The sequence below is a fragment of the Dendronephthya gigantea genome, unplaced genomic scaffold (assembly GCF_004324835.1).
Source record: "Dendronephthya gigantea isolate DGI-Jeju-01 unplaced genomic scaffold, DenGig_1.0 000022F, whole genome shotgun sequence".
Taxonomy (NCBI): Eukaryota; Metazoa; Cnidaria; class Anthozoa; order Malacalcyonacea; family Nephtheidae; genus Dendronephthya; species Dendronephthya gigantea.
The window spans coordinates 1,061,800-1,081,684 of record NW_021163032.1 but is presented as its reverse complement, the minus strand read 5'-3'; the positions used below and the strand labels follow the sequence as shown (position 1 = coordinate 1,081,684).

The 19,885-nt window shown below is 39.4% G+C and overlaps 2 protein-coding genes across 2 annotated transcripts; one reads left to right on the top strand and one right to left on the bottom strand.

Annotated features, from left to right (window-relative positions):
• Window positions 1-2,684: 2,684 nt before the first annotated feature.
• Window positions 2,685-8,206, top strand: LOC114522097 (mediator of RNA polymerase II transcription subunit 17-like). The gene is made up of 14 exons (XM_028542727.1): window positions 2,685-3,063; window positions 3,278-3,433; window positions 3,868-4,003; window positions 4,406-4,634; window positions 5,014-5,154; window positions 5,535-5,656; window positions 5,737-5,805; window positions 5,909-5,968; window positions 6,043-6,251; window positions 6,394-6,450; window positions 6,533-6,664; window positions 6,740-6,854; window positions 7,216-7,364; window positions 7,733-8,206. Exons 1-14 carry the CDS (start codon window positions 2,975-2,977, stop codon window positions 7,932-7,934), a joined length of 1,866 nt encoding a protein of 621 aa, XP_028398528.1. The 5' UTR covers window positions 2,685-2,974; the 3' UTR covers window positions 7,935-8,206.
• A 3,758-nt stretch (window positions 8,207-11,964) lies between these two features.
• On the bottom strand, window positions 11,965-18,550 carry LOC114522094 (coiled-coil domain-containing protein 170-like). The gene is made up of 17 exons (XM_028542722.1): window positions 18,205-18,550; window positions 17,775-17,818; window positions 17,365-17,395; window positions 17,110-17,253; window positions 16,846-16,929; window positions 16,713-16,769; window positions 16,239-16,496; window positions 15,838-15,927; window positions 15,648-15,745; window positions 15,315-15,530; window positions 14,846-14,909; window positions 14,644-14,754; window positions 14,208-14,408; window positions 13,982-14,104; window positions 13,577-13,870; window positions 12,997-13,233; window positions 11,965-12,636 (listed from the first exon to the last, which is right to left on the bottom strand). The coding sequence occupies exons 1-17, from the start codon at window positions 18,409-18,411 to the stop codon at window positions 12,412-12,414; spliced, it is 2,484 nt and encodes an 827-aa protein (XP_028398523.1). The 5' UTR covers window positions 18,412-18,550; the 3' UTR covers window positions 11,965-12,411.
• Window positions 18,551-19,885: the final 1,335 nt, after the last annotated feature.

Below are 19,885 nucleotides of genomic sequence, written 5' to 3'. Positions count from 1 at the left end.
GACTTGCTCTGAGTACCATGTTTGCGCTTGGTTTCGAAGGAATGCTTTGCAAGAGCGATTGACCGTTAAATCTAAGGGCTGCAGGTATGATGTCATATTATTGGGAACAGGTATCATCTTGCCGTTGTTGTCGGAAATGATCTTCTTCACGGCATCCGTCCAATGTGCTTTAAAAACATCCGCTACTAAAACCCATTGTTTTGTTGCGCGAAAACCAAGCTCTTCTCTAACTTGCTTAACATAGGGGATGAGAATACGATTGACCAATTCAAGTGCTTTCGTTTCGTTAGACCAATGATTTTCCGTGTGTGTAACGTGGAATTCTTTTGGAAACTTGAATTTAGGGTGACACCGATCTGTTTTCCCCTGGTAGATTAGTTGAATGGGCAGAAACTTTCCCGACGCGGTGACTGAGAATGTCCCAGTAATTTGGCGATAATCGGCGCTATCACTGATGGGCACAAACTTCTCGTTGGTTTTGTCCATTGTATACTTGCTGATGAGCACAAACGGGAGAGGGGTCTGGTCAATGTTTATGATGAGATCGTCCGGGACGTCATAAGCACTAACCACCTCCTTGACAGAACGACAAAATGTGAAGCGAATTTCTTTCAAGAAGCCAGGAGATACGGGTTGTTTTGCAGTTGTTGCTCGGCGTTTACTGAAACCCAATCTTCTGAAAATTGACTGGCACCATGTATTGTGGAATTCCAGGATTCCTCCGTTTTCTTTTAACAAAGACCGATCATTAGCCATTACTATCCCCTTCGCTATGGAAATAGCAATGTTGTAATTGACAACACAACCGGCCGCTCTCATGCTTTTGATCATACTGATAACTTTCTCATCAATGTTTGTGGGTAACAAAGTTTTTGCTCCACGATGCTTCCTTGGCAATTGGTCGAGTTCGGTGCTTTCTTTTCGATCTTTGTAAGATTTCACAAGTCCACGAACAGTAGACTCTGGTACAGAATACTTTCTTGCTGCCGGCCTTATTCCGTGCGCAATTCCCCATTTTGCAATTTCTGCTCGTTGAAAAGCATCATATGCCCCATATTTGACCCTCTTTTTCTTTGGCTCTGGAGCGTCAACAGATATTTGCTCTCTTACTGCAGTTTCTTCGGCAGCATTTAGTTTGCTGTTCGATGATGCAACAGAAATATCGTCCTGGGAAACTTTTTTGAAATATTTTAACAGAGCCATGTGCGTTGATTTCCCGCACAAGCTATTCTCTGTTACCAATACTTGAACGGAAATGTTTGACATTTTAGCCAATTAGTTACTAATAAGGAAGTAAAATCATTCAGTAAAATAATAATAACACATCAAATGACATGTAACACCTAAAGCAAATGCGACTGCTCATTGACTGTTCTGTTGTGTTGGAAAAATGGAGGGCATTTGTGTAGGCTGCAATGAGTTCACAAATACACATGTTTAAAGTGCAAATCATTTGTTTGTAACCGAGGAATCCAGTGTTCAATCCCTGCATCTGAAGACTATCCTGGATGGAAAAGTGGTTCGAGTGTTGCTTTATGTGAAGCGTGCGATGGGAAAGAAAAGTATGCATCTAACTGCACTTATGCACTCGACTCACTTCAAGAAACCTACGATTCAGAAACAGACGACTCTGATTCAGTGAAACACAGCACCAAGGAGACATCGTTTTCCCTGGCTTGCGCATCACGAGGTTTTCATGAATACAGAAAAATTTGGGCTCCAAGGATCAACCAGCAGTTAACAGTAAAGCCAGAATCAAGGAACCTATTCGACCCATATGCTATTGGTCTTTTCACCAAAATCAGAGGCAAGATTGAACCATTATCACTGGTTGGACATTTGCCTCGAGAGATCTCCCGATTTTGCAAGTTCTTCATTGAATATGGGGGCAATATAGAAGCAAATGTGTGTGACATTAAATTCCGTCGATCTCCATTACCACAGGGAGGCTTGGAGATTCCCATTACCGTTACAGTCTTGAAAAACCATGCAAGTCAGAGGATCTACAGCAAAATGCAGGCATTCATGAAGGAATACTACGTGGAACCTGACAATATCCCGACTGAAATTGTCCAGGATGAAGATGAAGATATTTTTGACTTTTAATGTTACCAGGACAACTTAAAACATAAGTGAAATGTGTTTATGCGTTAATAAATGAACCGATTTGCATTATTGACAATGAGTGTCTCATATTACACCATAATTACCTTTTCGCGCGGATTATATTTCGCGCAGTACTAAAAATCGCGCACTCAGCGCTGCGCGAATTCTAGTACTGCGCGAATTTTAATACAAGTAAGGTATTGAATAGATTATTTTGAGATACAGTTTCCAATATCACAATCTTGCCTATTGTACGAGTTAATGGTATTTTTATCTAAAAATATTCTTGCCTAATTACAAGGATCTTTATTTACTGACAAACTATAGTTTTTTCATAGGAACGATAAAATCGTTCATCATTCAGCAACGCCTGCAGTCAATATTAGCCAAGTCTTTTAGTTTGCAATCTATTAAAGTATGTTTTCATTCTTGAGGTAAAGAAATTTTCAAAAGATATCGACACCAGCTGCCATCTGGTTGTAGACCTTCCACACAATACCGAGGACACTGTTTTCTTAATTTTATCAATCTCCCTTCTTCTCGAAATGCTCTGTATAGCAGAACAAACGCGTCCATTATTAATATGAAAACATTGATATATTGGACCGGTTTCCAAGATAGATATCTTTGTTTAAGCCCTCAAATTTGAGTTAAGCATCAAACACGTTCTGCCAGTGGTTTAGATTGCACCAAAAAACAACTACCATCCAGATTAACACCAGAAATCCGCAAGTTTGGAATGGTATTCTGGTAAAATTGACTAAATTCTTCTTTGATGGCCTGGAACGAGAGCTTTATTACCCGCAAAGGGCGCTAAGTTTTGAGACCACCTGAAATATGACTCAGGCAGTGTCGGGCAATTGGCAATATGGCGTCCTCAATGCCAATAGCGGTTGAGCAGTTACTAGAAAGTAGAGTACAAGAAATCTCACGAGATGGGCAAGAAACATATGTGCCGTAAGTTTAAAGTTGTATTTTTTATATTTCAAGCTTCTGGAATAGTTACATTTAACCAGTTGGCTGTCTTTCTTGTCTAAAACATTCGTTTATTAATATGTTGTCCAGTTGTGGGTTGCTGTGGTATTGAATTGTAGCACTTCTGGGGCCGGTTGTATGGTCAATTTCTCATTGTTTCTCACCATTAATCAACACATTTATTCCCTTATCACAGGCAGTTATCCATGACAGAGAAGCTAGCTCAGCTTGCTCACAAGATTGACTTTGGCAAGACCCAAGATGAAGATGAAGAGTTAACTCAAGATGAATCTGATAAACCATTGTTTCAACCATCACTTTGGCCTTGGGATTCTGTCAGGAATAAACTGAGGTGGAGAGAGAATGTAACATTTTTTTGTTGTTCTCTCAAGCATTCTATGTGTCTTTGTATGGAGTCTATGGACCCTGTCCTCGTCTTGTGACCACACCCATACTTTTACACCTCCACCATCTTGTACCATCCTTAACCATCTCTGAACCATCTATGAACCATTCTATGATCAAATCTATTTCCAATCATGGTCACACCCATCAATAGATTGATTTTTATAACCATTGCTATCTTGTGGTTACTTCATGTATAATTTTATATTCTGGCCATCCTTTCCAGTTTTTCTGAACCAGTTTTTTTTTTGACGACCCTTATTTCAGATCACACCTATCTCTCACGCCTCTTATAAACATTTTAAAACCACACCCATTTTCCTATGGCCACCAGCTTTGGTTAGATCATTACATTGTTCATTGCATATTTTTTCATTCCAGAAACACCCTGACAAACCTCAGTGTGTTGCTGGATGTATTGAGCGTCGCTCGGGACAAGAAATATATCTCACTTGATGCTGTCTCACAGGGTGAAGCTCCACCAAAACCTGCGGTACGCCTGCTTAGCAAAAGAAAGGTAAGACAAAACTTCTATACTATCAAAACAGACATCACCAAAATACCAGTATCAACCTTGGTGATAAAAAAATTAGTGATGGTCGAATATATATATATATATATATATATATATATATATATATATATATATATATATATATATGTTATTTACCAGATTGGAAGCCGAATTACTGACTATACTGGTAAGTAATAGTTGTTTTTTCTTGCGGTCCGAATTCATATTTTAGCGTTGGCTCTGTGCTTTTAAATCTCGCGTGGTCCGTACGACCTCATACGGACCGCTCGCGTAGCCAATCAGATTGCAGGAAACGCTAAAATATGAATTCGGACCGCAAGAAAAAAAAAACTGGACTTATTCTTGATCATATCCAGCAAAAATCCATCCATTTCTCTGCTGTAGAATTTTGCTGATGCAAGCAAGATTCTCCTGCTAGGTATGAAAGACATGGCCGCTGGTTTAAACGAACAGCGAAACAAACAGCAAAACGAACAACAAAACGAGCAGCAAAACAAACAGCAAAGCAACTCGAACCAGCGGGACTTTCATATGGAGTTGATGAAATTGCGACAAAAGTGGAGATTGAAGAGATCTGGGAACTTGATCCTTGGCGATCTGTCTTACAAGTCAGGTGAGGAAAATTTGTGAAAACATTGCAAGAATGGTATTCCTGTGATCAAGCAGTAAAAATGGGCGTATAATCTGGGTGTGTCTTTGACATTTTTGCGTTCTAAGGCCCAGTTCATACGTCGCATTTCGGTCGCGTTGAATGCAATTTAAACAATAGATAATGAGATGATAATAGAGCTTAATGAGGTTTATCATCTCATTATCTATTGTTTGAATTGCATTTGACGCGACCAAAATGCGACGTATGAACTAGGCCTAAATCGTAAGGTGGCTAAGGTCACTACTCCTAATATAGGAATTTTTTTGGCTCTTTCTTATACGTGTTCGTTCAAGCTGTAAAAGCGATGTAGTGTAAAACCTATGAGGTATTTCTTTCCTAGCTGGATCAAAGTTTTGGCATGCTGGCGCATTTGAGGTTAAGAAGGAGACAAATACGGAAGAGGGGACGAACAATCTCGATGTGAATATTTCTAGTGATTTACTTGGTGTAAGCGAAGTGCAAGTGCGCATTGTGTACAGAGGTAGGTTGCATTCTTGCATTCTACCATATCTATTACAGCTCATGGTTCAGTCTGGGGCACAAACATACATTTTCCGTGTATGGACTGGGGCACAGGCTATAACCGGACAAGCTGAAACATTTGTTTGACCACACTAGAGATCGAGCTAGACAAGGGTTTTTTTTAGCTTAGGCTTGGTTTCCACTTGCAGAGAAATGGTTCGCTAGTGAAATATTTGCATATCTCCTTTTTGAATTTTAACAGCATGAAATATTGTCAAATCAGTATTTCGCTTGTGAACCATTTTTCTACGGTGGAGCCATGGAATCATACACAAAATCAGCCCATATTTTGTTTGTAATGACGACGGGCCGCGGGCGGTGATAATTTTTTTAATATAGACTCCCCCAGCACTTCGGGAAACCACATCAACTCCCCCTCGTACACCGAAGGAGTCGCACCTTGGCACAAAGAATTATGCATCGCCCAGAACAACTTGTTTTGCAAGGAACTCTATGCCCAGGTGGGAAATTCGGTTTACTGTATGTATCATGAAGTATATCCGCAAATATTCTCAACAAGTTGCGTGTGTTACACTTACAGCTGGCTCACGAATCTTACCACAGCAAGGGACTATTCGCACGTGTAGTGAACAATGTTATTGAAACAGAGGTAAAAACTAGAGTGCGGTTGGCCTTAATTTTCTTCGATGTTCTTCGATTTCGAAGCCGTCTGAAATTTATTGATACATTTACCAACGGGCATTTTTTTCCAGATATTTCCAAAGACAACGATGTCCATCACGCATGTACACAGAACTGATGATTTTGAGGAGGTGAACATTCTGTGCTAAAATGAGTCTTGTTTTTTGTCTGGATTGCTTCAAAGGAAATATTTTACATTACCTAGGGTGAAATGGCTGTCGATAAACCCAGAGGCAGTCTGGAAGTCCTCGACGTTGCGCTTCACATTCTGCTGAGGCAACAACATCGCTCCAGTTGCGGTCACGAGACCCCACGGCCTGTGACGTCAGGGTTTGCGATGAGAGACAACAGAAAATACCGTGTCGCGGGACCGTCTTGTATGGTCTTAAATGAAGTAACTCAATACAATATTAGGTAAAATTAAGATATAACTTCTGTCTTAATCTAGTAGGAGAGGGAAAAGGGAATCAAAGCGTATGAAAATCCAGCATTAACCCTTTATAACAGATGTGAATGGATCTGAGAGTTGTTGTTAATTGTAGTATTTTCATTGTAGCCAAAGATTACTGGATAAATTGATTAAAATCGCCAAACATCATATTCTTACCACAAGGTACCTATTGTGAATCATTTTTCATACACTGTTTAAACTTAGAATTGTTCATATTAACTAGTTAAATTCCATTTTTTCGTAGAATCGCCAGCGCTATTCAAGAACTTTCAGACGAGATACATGATCCACTGATCTCGTGTCACTGGAGTAGTCTCTCAACAGAGAGCTCGTCGTTCGCTTCAATATACATCGGACTCGAGAACAGAGTTGAAAGGTAATGTGAGAAAATGTAAATTTCAATGCCGTAAAAGAGGATTGTCAGTGAGGTTTCTTTGCTGTTATTTTCTAGAACGTGTTTGGCTGTGAAGGTTGATGTTGAAACAGTTCATATTACTCAACATGATGGCGTTGGTGTCACATTCTCTGCCGATGTCCACGAACTGAAGCTCATGTTGAGAAATCAGGTCAGTCATTTGTCTTGTTAGTTGATTGGTTGGTTAATCAGTTGGCTGGTTGATTTGGTTGGTTAGCACTTAGCAGTCGGTTACTGAGTAATTGGTTGGTTTGTTAGTTAGTTGGTTGGTTGCAGTGGCTTGTTGGTTAGCTTAGTTGGTTGGTTTGTTAGTTATAGTTTGTTGGTTGGTTGGTTGGTTGGTTGGTTGGTTAGCTTAGTTTAGTTGATTGGTTGGTTACCTTGTTATATGGTTGCTTAGATGGTTACCTGGTTATTTGGTTAGTTACTTACTTGGTTGGTTGGTTGGTTCGTCAGTTCATTGACCAGCGACATTGGTTTATTGATGGTATGTTCCTATATCTTGTTTCCAGGTGCAACTATTTATGCTTGAGGTGGTGAAGAAGGCAGCACTGCGTCTTGGTTGGAATGTAAGATTCAATACATTTCTCGGAACACGAAGCACCACAGCACGTGAGGAACATCTCGTGGGATTGCTACTTACTTGTCCGGAAAAAGAAAGGTATTTCGTGCACTACATATGCATTTCATTATTTCATTTCCTACGGAAGAAATCCAACATAAAACCATGTTTCAAGAAGTTACACGGTGTTTTTGAATGTTGTAAAGCGAAGATAATTCTCGTTGTTACAAGAAGTAGCGCGCTACTATCAAAACACTTTTTTGTCGATGAAAAAGCCTGTTCACAGGATCCAACAAACCAATTCACTTCTGACGGATGTTCTTATAGTCCGTTGACTTGCAAAGTATATAGTCAGCAAATCAACTAAAGCCAAAGCAGTACTGCTTTATCAATAACAAACTACATTCCATACGTCAGATGTGAATTGGATCCGACTGAACGACCTTAAAACTCTTCCACTTCTTTAGGGAAGTCCTCATCGAGATTTCACCTCCATCGAAGGTAAAAATCAAGGTAAAATCGCCCCAATACGGTGGAGCTTATCCTCGAATCCTGGAAAACGAGCCCAAGTGGTCATCGATTTCACGAAATTACAATACTCTAAACTATGAAAACACGCCAGGAAGGACGTTTTTGGAAAAATTGACGATAATATTGCAGGCAAGTTAAGATCAGGAGGTAGGTGTGGTTAGTTGTGGATATAACGATGGATGTATAGTGTTTCGCGGGTGCAATAATTTGTACTGCTCGAAATTGAAACTGCATGCGAATTAAAGGTCATTCATGACTTATGCCGGTACATTATTAGCCGAAAGACATAATGATATAATGTTAATATTTTAATTATCCTAGACCTGTAGGTCGCATTTATTGACAGCTTAGAAAATAAGCTTGTAGTTGTCACAAGATTAGTTTCCTGATAACGGTAAAAATAATATTACTGGTCGTGAATTTACATTAAATGATATAAAAAAGAAACATGCATATATGATATATCACGAGAGATACGCTTCATTCCTATCAATCACCCGCAAATGCCAAAGCTAATTAACGTTTATAGTATTTTCCATTTATCCATGCAATATCTGAGCCTAATCTCATCGTAAACATGGCGACATGTGCTTAAAAGATTGATTGAGATACCGAGAATGAATTCATTTTTAATAAAACGCATTGCCAAATTTCTCTCCTCATGCAATTACATCACTTCATTAATTTCGTACACAACGGGGCATTTTGTCACTTTGAGTGTATTCAAAATATAATATACTACCGCCTGTTGTGCAAGAGTTATTGCAGGTGAAGTCGATAGATTGTGACATTGGCATGCACGTCTCTCAGACCCTTCTCTGATCCGATCAGGAGCGGTGATCGGTGCAGATCTCAATTAAATGTGGGACGCGTCATCATCGAGTGTTTCTGTAGCGAGGCTTTTGATAGTTGAAGAGACCAGCCATGTTCCATCTCGAAGACTTTTCTATTTAGCCGCACGCCTTCTGTTTCAAAAACTCTTTTTTCTGCTTCCTTCGTTCGACCACTTTACATCCAAAGTGTTTTCCAAGATGGTGAAAACTCTTACCAATTTACACAAATTAACAATTTACAAGTTCCTTTTGACGCAACAAGTTTATTGGATCGTTTCTGGCGGGAATTCTCGAGTGCAGAGCGTCGGGTTATTTTCAACACTCTGCAATCGAAATAAAATATTGACATTTGTGTGCTTGAGCAAACTTGGGCAATCTCATCAATACGCTTCGTTCTTCTTTAGTTCTTGAAAGATTCACTTTTTTTAACTCTAATAAATGCAGGCTAACTGTCGCCTGATGAACGATTGGCGAGACAGATTTTTCGCAAACAAGTTTAATACATCTATAGCCCATAATCACAAGCTGTATATGCATCGTTCCTAAATTCGTGCTTCAAGGACGATCTCTCGTTATCTCGTTCTGTAAAAACTCTTTCCATCAATCCCATGTTGTTCGCGTTTTGACGCGATTATTATGCATTCGATTGACACGTATTTTTATGGCTCTCTTAAACCTAGACTGCCTCGACCAAGTGTACATAACCGCAAAGCGCAGAACGGAATATAAATGCGCTGTCAATCATTGCAGTCTGGGCGCAGCTGCAACGATATATGTGGGCGCCTTACTTTATCTCTCAGATATATCTTTAATGCTGAGAATCGCAACTCTTACGGGTGTACACTTGAGTATATGTTGGCTGTTCTTCAAGTGTGCTGGTTTTGCTTCTGATTGCTGCTCGGAACGACTTTTACATATGCGCACAAGTCATCGAACTCCTCTGGGAATTTTTGCGTTCACAAACGAATACACGCGATTAATTGTTTAACGTCAAAATAAAGGAACTCGACGCAAGGGACATAATTATTCCCCATGGCTGATTCCAGCTCCGTTTCGCTAATCATTATTTTTGTCGGTGTTCTATTGTTCGTTGTTACAGCTTTTATCCTGTGCTGTGTGCTGTGTCGCCTTCGCGGACGATCACCCGATCAACGTTCTTTACCAAAATCCCGGTCGAAACCAAACGATTCTTGGCACGATCGGGAAACGACAAATGTAACAGAATTTTGATGGACGATTGGCAGAGATGAGCGAATTTGATAACAGAGATCTTTTGCTAACGTGTGCATGTATCCGCAACGGCGATATGGAAAAAACTGATATATGGAATAAAAAGACAAAGATTTCGGCGCGACATTTATAAGCGCATCGCGTCTCCGTGTTTTAATAGAAAGGGTTTTTTTAAACAACTTCAGTGTGTAGAAGAAAGTGTTTTTCATCCTTGTGGGGAGGTAAATTAGGCATTGTCACGTTAATCTATAAAAGTGGCTATTGAAAAGCTCTTAAAACAGTTTAATAGTCCTAAATCCACCCAAGTAGAACAATATATATATGTGTTGGCGGCAGGCTTTGTGCTCGTACACAAGAAGGGTGTTTGTCAGCATGATTCCAAATGTTAAACATTAATACTCGAAGACCTTTTGAATCATCTACCTAGGGACGTTTTTACGGTTCATTAAGTCTACAAGTCATATATGTATATATATATAGTTATATATACATATATATTGTATAAAAACCTAGGACTTTTGTATTAAATTAAGAAAGAGCATTTACAAATTCTTAGTCCGTTTGTTTATCATGTACTTCTGATGAGATTAATGCCGACTTTAAACGTTTGCTTTTATGAGCGTGATTTCTTCAACACGAGATTGTTTAAATGCTGACAGTGATTATCACTTTCAAAATAGTTCACTTTGACCAGTGACTTGGATACATTATTCTGTGTTCTGTGTTCTATGAGTATTTTTTGTTGTGCTTTAAAATTCCTGATAGTTTACTTCGCCGGGGCTTGTTTCAATTAGTAGTATAGTCATCCCCCACAGTTCCCATTGGCAGGTGTTTTCAAGCTTGTTTGAAAGCGAGCAAAATTCGGCTTTTTTGGCATGGATAGCAAGAAAGCATGATAGATTGAACGGCCGGTTTTTATGCAACCGGCGAGCGTTGCTATACAAGACAATGACTTCACATCGACTGCCTACAAAACGTAGTTTTGTTTTTTCGTGATGGGAACGACGCAAAAGTTATAATTTCTCATAATTATGTAACATTAGAGCATCCATTTTGTCTCTCAAACTATATGTCATATGCGGTTAATCATTCGTATATATATGGTAGGGCAGGCAGAGCCAAAGGTTTTGAAATTTTTGTATAAACACATGAAAGAAAAACTGAAGATGTTTTTCATCTATACGCTGTCAACAATTTCGTTCAATATTGTCGGAGCTTGACAATGATTGAGTAATTTCGATAACAACCGTGAACATTGTGGGCAGAATAACATTGTGTTCTGCTGTTTATCTGTCAATATTGGAACAACTAAAATTTAACATGATGTGTTTTTGCCATGTAACTTTCGCGTGGAAATAATAACATGTATGTTATCTTGCCCCCGATCGATCTGATACTTCATGTTATTCCTTATTGTGCCTTCGGGTATAGTTTAATTAATCATTTTGTTGTGTTTTGCCCGAAGAACCCTTTCGTTCTTTCGTGAGATAAGTTAAATTTTCAACAATTTTCATTTGCATGTTGTGATAATAACATTCACTCCCCCACGAAGACGTGTCATTGATATTGATAAATAATTTTTATTTAAGAATTATCTACAACAGTGGACTATATATCGTTTCGTGAATATCGCTATATTTACTGAGATGTATGGTTATATAATATCCCTTTTGCATGCACACATCATTTTCAATTATCCGTATACAGAAATGTCAATTAAAAACTACGTATATTGTCATCCGCGAACTCAATTATGTACTCAATTGAGAGAAATCCTTTGAGTTTCGTTTTTCGTATAATCCCTCGCGCAAAGGCCCACGAAGACAGGACGCGATTTAGTAGATTACTTAAATTTTGCTGCTCTGGCGTCCATAGATTTTGCTTTCTTAATTGTTTTCCTAATTTATATGCTTCTGGAAATTAAAAATTCCCGTCGCGTTGCCGCATCGCGTCCGGTTTGTGCCGAGCTTAAAAATGTCAGATTCCAAACTCAGCTGTTAGCGCATGAGCATGCAACGTGGACTCTCTTAAACCGGTTTTCCACTAGCGATATTTTTCGCGCGAAGCGACATTTTACTTTTGTTCCAGAGCTCTCAACTGCAACCATCTGGAACAAATTGCTCAAATACAAAGGAATAAAGTCGCTTCGCGCGAAAAATATATCGCTAGTGGAAAACCGCCTTAAAAGACGATCGTATACAGCTAATTGTACCGTTTGATTGTGGCAAAACGAAGACAAACGTAGCTATTCATCACTGTTCATGTCATATATATCCCTAGTTTCCCATGAATATCTTACAACAAACAGCGGTCTGCCCGCACGTAAGGTTGGAAACTTAATCCGATCCCCTCCTTTATTTGCGAATATGTAGTTCAATTAATTTTCTAGATTCCTAATGTGTAAACATGCATTTATCTCAAGAATTGATAACCATTTATGGTCTGTTGCTTTGTAAAACGCGATAAAACGTGCATTTTTAACAGTACATACGTATATTTTATATTTTTATCTTTGGAAACCTTCCCAGTTTGTTTCTAACATTCAAAATGGTTTAAGTTCTTGGATTTTTCAATATGGCCATGGCATCCTCGTATCCAGCTCTGTAGCGCGAGTCCATGTCCTGGAGACTAGTTTCCAGGCTGTGCGTCGTGACGGTGTGTGCGTGATGTGCCTGCACGAGACGCTCCAGACGAGAGATGATCTCAAAATCTGGTACTGCAAGGCTGTTCACATCCAGACCCAATAACTTCGCTAGCACTTGTCTGAAGTCGAGAAGCTGTGGTGAATGAAAACGGAGATTATGATTCAGTAAATAAATCTCATTCAGATACGGACGATTTTTGCTGTGAAAATAGGTGCGATTCTCAGGATGTTTAAATAAGCACTTATTCATAGAGCATTCATGACTGTTCATTTGTTAGTGAGTCCACAGCAAGTGTGAACCAAATTTAGCAATTTCGGTTTGTAAAATCAAACTTGAAAATGTTAGCTCGTTTTATATTTTGACTTCAAAAGTAGCTCATTGAACTCAAAAGGATAAGTGATCAAGATTTTTTTAGATCAGTGCTGAAGAATCCTCACAATTTGAATGTATGAACCCTGTATAGTACCCTGAAGTACCTCTTGCTCCTCCTACCTGTTTCTCTCTAGACCGTGTCTCTTGCAAAGTTTCCTTGATGCTGTTCAGTTCGACCATGAGTTGTGTCATACTGCTGCTGGTCTTTGCTTTCTCCTCCTTCGCCTCAGTTTCGTTGTGGTGAAGATCACGTTTCATTCCGTGCAGTTGCCTAGTGGTTCTTTCTTTGCTTTTTGCGAGCTTGCTTACTAGGCGCTCAAGATCGTCCAATTTCTGGCTTTGTTCCATGTTTTCTCGCTAAAATAGCAGAAAAAATGAGTTAGAAAACTGTTCGTTGCTATATTTTAATTACCCCACAGCTCTAAACAATTTGAAAAGTGATCCCCTGATATTTTTAGTATAATAGAGTCCCTAAATCCTGACCAGCCGACAATTTCGAAAAGTACAAAGTTAAACATAACTTGGATAAACAAAGACATGATCTTGCAAACTCAAAGAGTTTTAAGAAAGACAAGACGCAATATTCTGAGATAGAGTCGAAATATCACGAATTGAATGCGTTTTAATTGTCTGTGTTGCATGAGTTTGCAAGATGTCTTTGTTTATCAGAGTATGTTTTATTTTAGAGCGTCCCTCGTACCTTTAGTTCGCTCGTTTCCAAGAGTTGTGCTTTGAGATCCGTAACGAGTTGCTGATTATGCAATAACTCCCCGCGATATTTATCGCACTGCTTTTGAAGCTTCTTGAATTTGACGGAAGACTCGTCACGTTCCACTTCGACGCGGCTTTTGTCCCTGGCCGTGTCCTCCAAACTGGATATCTTTTTCTGCAGCAAACCAAGCTGCAAGTCTTTGCTCTGCGCTTGTTGTTTGAACCATTTTAGCTTTCGCTGCAGGTTGTAGATCGCACTGCTTCGGTCATTCAGAGCTTCACTCTGGAAAAAAGAGACGGATTTTTAAAGTTTGTTTTATTTAATCAGCTTGACTTATGACTAATATTTCGCGGACCTTGACTGAGTTGAATATAACATCGTCCCAACGCATACCTCGAGTTTCACCAACTGTTTGGCTCTGGCCAGTAAAGCTTCGCCATTCACGTCAAGGCCAGCATCCTGAGCAATCTCATCTAATTTCATCGTTTGCGCCAAATTCTCGCAGAATATCATGTACTAGAAACAATACGAAGAAAAATGTCGATTAAGCGTGAAAAACTCCAGAGGCTTCAGGTTTTTTTCACGTTCCACCGAGGTTTTTTCACCTTCATCCATTTACCTTTCTTCTGTCCTCTCTGAGCTGGTCGCGTTCAACATCTGATGAAAACAACTCTCCTTCGAGTCCTGAACTTCTTTCCTTCATATCTTTGATTTGACTCTCGGCCTCAACAGCTCTTCTCAATGTTGTTCTGCAGATATTCTGCTGTCCTTCCAACTCCTCCATCGCATTGCGGAGTTTAATCTGCAGGCTTTCTACTTTCTAAAAGATGAAGGGTTGAAAAAAGATAAATTAAGTGTATATGAAGTGTAAATGAAGTGAAATGTCCTTGCCATTTTAGGAGTGTGTGTAAATTGGTTTGGACCCGTGTGAAATGTATTTGTTTTGTCTCTTGGCACTGTATGCAGTTCAATCTTGACCAATTGCACAGTATTACAAATAATTACATCAAAACCATCCTTGAAGTTACTTCTTTCTACGACAACAAAGAACTTACTGCGTTCACATCGCGAGAGCCTTTCGACAAACGTTTCACATGATGTAAAACGTCAGCTTCCGATTCTTCGCATCTTATTATCTCCGACAGGTGGCCGAGAAATTTCGAGAGCTAAACGAAGAAAGGAATTTTAAAGGTCTCATGCACATTGATTATGGTATATCTGACTTAGACGGTTATCGTCCAGGGACACTAAGCGTACCTTAGTCTGTGCGGACTGCTCAGAGTACTTCGTAGTTTCCAGCGACTGTTCCAGGGAATTCAATCTAAATAGTGGGAGTGATTAGGATTACAAGGTATGTTAAAAAGCGGGGAAAAATTCAGAGCCAAATCTCTGAATTATACTTTTATAAGGTTGCGCTGGTTTCAGTCATAATCACACTCGACTCACCAATGGCCGGTTGTATCAAACGCGTTTAGCTTAAACGGTGGATATTAAATAAGTTAAAATTAAATGACACTCTCACATCTTTCTTGAATGAGTCAACTTGAATATTATGCACTGAATATGTAGTTGTAAACAGTATCTTTGTATTAAGGCTAAAAACATTTAGTTTGCTTGTTGAATAAAACGATAGACTTGCTTTTTAATTTGAACTAACCATCGTTTAAGCTAAACGGGCTTGATACAACCGGTCCCAGGCCCTGGGTACGAGGCTGCTTTGACTCACCTTTCCTCTCTGTCGTGCAAATTGTCCCGGGTTAGAGCCCAGGCTTCTTGGCTTGTCTTCATTTTATTCCTTGAGTTCTCCAGATCAATTTCAAGTTCCCGGACTTTCTGCTCCAAGGTGTCTTTATCCCGTGTTAAATCTACTATCAACTGCTGATGTTTCTCCGCCTGCTTTTTCTCGTCACCAACCTCCGCGACCAGGCGCATGATGGTCTCTCTGAAAACGTAATTTAGTCGTCAGGGCAAACTCCTTTAAACTATTAGATCTAACAAAGGAATCAGCAGAGATCGAGCTGCGTCCCAGCCTAGCTTCAAACAAGGACACTTTCACTACCTGCTCGCTTTAGATTCCATATCATTTTCTTGCAGATTATTGGACAAACTTTTCGTCTTTTCCTTCAGTGATTGTCTGTCTCGAACTAAGTCGTTCACCTGGAAAAATTAAGTAGTCATTTCAGTCGTAAAGTTTGATGACTTCACCGTCAATACCTGCATACAACAAGAGCAAATATTAGCCATTTTACCTTCTTCATAAGAAGAGCTATTGACTCAGAGTTACTTTCTGATAGATCAACACGAAGCGTCGCGCTAAGTTGATCCCGCAGTTCTTGATACTAAAAACGAAAATGCAGTGGAAATTTTGTTACTGTGAACAACTTTCAATGTATGCTAGGCGTTGAAACGTCTGATAGGAAATGTCTTTTTGAGTGAGGAAAAATGACCAGAAATTAAACCACAATTCATCCCGAGACATATTTTTCATAGACTCTTCAGAGACCCTAGATTTGACACCCCCTCCTTATCTTCCTAAGTGCACACCCTTCCCCCTTCACAAGGTAACCCCCTCAATAAATTTTCCCCACGAATACAATTCCACTTGTTCTGCTGACCACGCCCATCCCCAAAGATCCCTAATCTCTCTAACCTTGGATTTCCACGAGAGCGCCTTTTTGGCAGCGTTCTCTTCTTCATTCAATCTTCGCTTCAATGATGTTTCCGCTTGCTGCAGTCGATCTTGCTGAGCTTGCATTTCCTTCTTCAATGACGCAATGGTGACGTCACCTCGTGAAGCGGCATTCTCTTTGGCGTCGATCGCCTCTTCAGCTTCTTGAAGGCGATGACGTAACGACTGGATGAGCGCAGTCTGCCTCGCGCCATTTTGTTTTTGAGTTTCAATCTCGCACTGGAAAATGAAAACGAATTAAACGACGCGATAGGACTTAGTTACTAGTGTTCAGATTTGCCTACAATTACTCAATCACTGGACGTTGATATATTGGTATTGAGAGCAACGAAGTAAAGTATACTGGCAATGTCTTTTTATTAAAACCCTGCTCATTTTTATTTGTTGACAAGTTAAAGGGGATTTTCTCAATAATCATGATTTACATTTCAATACCTTTAGATCAGTTATTTTCTGTTCTCTCTCTGAAACTTTCATTTGACAAACTCTCCCCTAGTCAAGAAAACAACCAAATATGCTGCAATTGTGAAACCAGAAACTCAATGCAGTGCATTCATTTTTTACCAACCTCGTCTTGAAGTGTCGACGTTCTTATCTTCTCACCCGCCAAATCAGTCGATGCCATTTCTGCCTTTTCTCTGTAGTGAGTTAACTAGAAAAATACGATTGGAAAAGTTGAGACAACTCCAATTTCCACTAATAATCTACAAGGAACACGTGTCATCCTTTAGGGCGAAACTGGAGTCCTAAGATGCCTGCAGTATTTGGTATCGTATTTGACAGCGCGCAAGCCCCTCGTTATGACAGAGCAACATTATGTTGACCCTTTTACCTGTAATGTTAGCGCTTCTTTGTCTTGCTGCAAACGATTTAGTTTTTCTCGCAAAATTTGAACATTGTCTTCTTCGGGCTGAGACTCCAGATCTTTGAGAAAATTATGAAGTTTCTCTGTCTTGCTACCGCGTGGAAATTCACCCTGAATGAACATACGGAACGAGTGTCAGAAGACTCAAAACTCTCAAAGGTCGACTTCCTCCAAATCAAATCCAATCAAATAAACATATTGTTTACTTGTGTAATTACTTACGGTACTATTTCGAAATCTACCGGCTTCCTCTCTACAGAAAGAACGAAGAAAGCTATTAGTTAAAGTGACACTGTCTCAAAAAGGTAAATGATGAAGAAACGTTTGAATTATCATATTATCGCGCCAATCTTATTTCGCGAGACGACGAAGCCTGGGCACGAGCAGTGTAGCCTTACTGATAAAAAATGTCTACGTTGTGAAATATACATTATACAATTCAATATTTCAACTTCACAATTTCTTTTGAGAAATTTTATGGAATGGTGATAAATTTAGCTTCAAAGTTCACCGAATCATTGCCTAATATGTAATCAATATAATGATATCGTTATTGTACATAAATGAATGGAAGAATTATATATTTTACTCATCTAACAACTTAGCTATTCTCTCACTACGTATACTCCTACCTTACTGGCCGTATGATAGGTTCCTTGAGAAACTTCAGATCAGTCTAAACAAAACATAAACAGAATTACAGATCAACATTAGACAAACTAAACAACTGGTTTGCCCACGGGTCGTTTGGGACGGACTTGCGACTTAGTTCTTATATGCAACAGTTCACGAGTGAGGTAGTGATAGTAAATACAGTTTCTTTGTTGAAAATGTTTGAAGGTGGATCATCAAAAATAAGAGAAATGTCAGGAAACATTGCCTAGTTTATCTTGAAACGAATTTCGATATCTGTGGATTTTAGCTTGTTGTTCGTCCGAGGTCGTTTATAGCTGAAACATGACGCTGGATTTTGTTGAACTGAAGAAGATTTTAGGAGATTCTCTTGGGAAGCTGGACTTTGTGTTCTGCATTCTTTAATCGTCTTGTATATAAGAAACCTACCTCGGAACGTCTGAAATCCACTGAACTGCAGTTGGAACTCTCGGCGCTCAAAGGACGTCGATGGCCATTCATTGTTGAACGCAAAGACCTGTGCATCTCACCTCGAATTTCACTGCCTTCCGAATCAAGAATAACATCTGAATCGCCGAGGTACTTGAGTGAAGATTTACCCTTGCGTTTTGGTTTAATATTCGGAAAATAATCCATGGATAAAGGAGCTACGAATGCTTTTAAACACGGTCTATATCACAAGTTCACCTGTCTTCTCAAATTTCGCCTAAAATCTACCGTATTTAAATTACTATTTTGATGTTATAGCGTCCGTATCCAAGGCAATCGTATCGCAGCAACGAAGACGTGCATAGCTGTTTAATTATTTATTTCTCTCGGCGTGTTCAAAAATCGTCATCAAGACTGGTGTTAAATTGTTTGTCCTTTCTATTTAGCGTCGCGTCGCCTTGTTTTGCCAATAAAATTGCACGTCATTTAATTGCAAAGCTATTTAAAAATTGATAAATGAAAGTTTTTAAAATTTTGTGCAACCGGAAATCTGCCACAGCGTCGGGTGCACTTGGAAATGTAAATCAATGTAACACGATAGCGTCTAGTCTTTTGTGAGAGAGCTCGTTAATTGACATTCTGAACTTTATAGTCGGAGCCACGCAGCTGTGAAGGTCTGAGTTGTGTTGAAAATTTTGTTGTGTATTCGTCAAATTTACGTACAGCTTCGCTAAGCATGGACAGTTCAAATATGAGTCCGACAACTGCACGTGAATTAACCGTGTTGATACAGAATACATTCCAGCAACTTCAGGACAAGTTAAACAAAACGGAAGACGCGATAGTTACACGTCTGAATACCACAAGCAAGGGAATTGATCAGATCGAGAAATCTCTTGTAGAACTCATGGACCACGCCGGTGTAAGCGAACCTTACGAAGACGAGCGAAGCGAATCGGAGATTTCTGACTCGACCAAGGACGAAGAGGAATGAAGATTTGTTAATTGAATAGGAAATATGGCATCGCCGCGTGGTTTTACAGCGTTGCTAGGAGCCGTTAGCGTTGGTTGAATCCTGCAAAGATATGAACCTGTTCGGGTGTTTATACTATAGCTTTATTGGGATATTTTGATCAACCTTTTAGCGAAGACGTTATTTTCTTCCATGGACAATTTTAGGAATGAAGAAATGGGATAATTTTTTTCTGTGCGAACTTCTCGCTTGTGTACTTTTATGACATCGGACACTTCGATGCCTTTATTTGCTTAGTTTAATGTCGGATTAAAGAATTGTATATAGTGTTTAGTTTTTAATTTTTGAGTAATTTTAGGATAAATCTCTATGGTGTTGTCAGTATTTTGTCTACGTAGTTTATCCACCATCGGGAAGTTAGCAATGTTCCTTGGTTAGTAAGCCGTCAAAAACATGGCTTGAAAACAATATTTCCTGGTTTGTAAGCCTTCTAAAACGGCATTGCTTGAAAACAATGTTTCCTGATTTGTAAGCCTTCAAAACCATGGCTAGGAAACAATGTTTAAAACGTGGTTGATAAGCCCTCAACTCAAACATGGCTAAGGGACAATTTTTCCTAGAAACAATGTTTCCCAGTTTGCTCGACCCCATAAAACCGTGGCTAGGACACCTAACATTCTTTCTTGGTTTGTCACGCTTCATAAAACT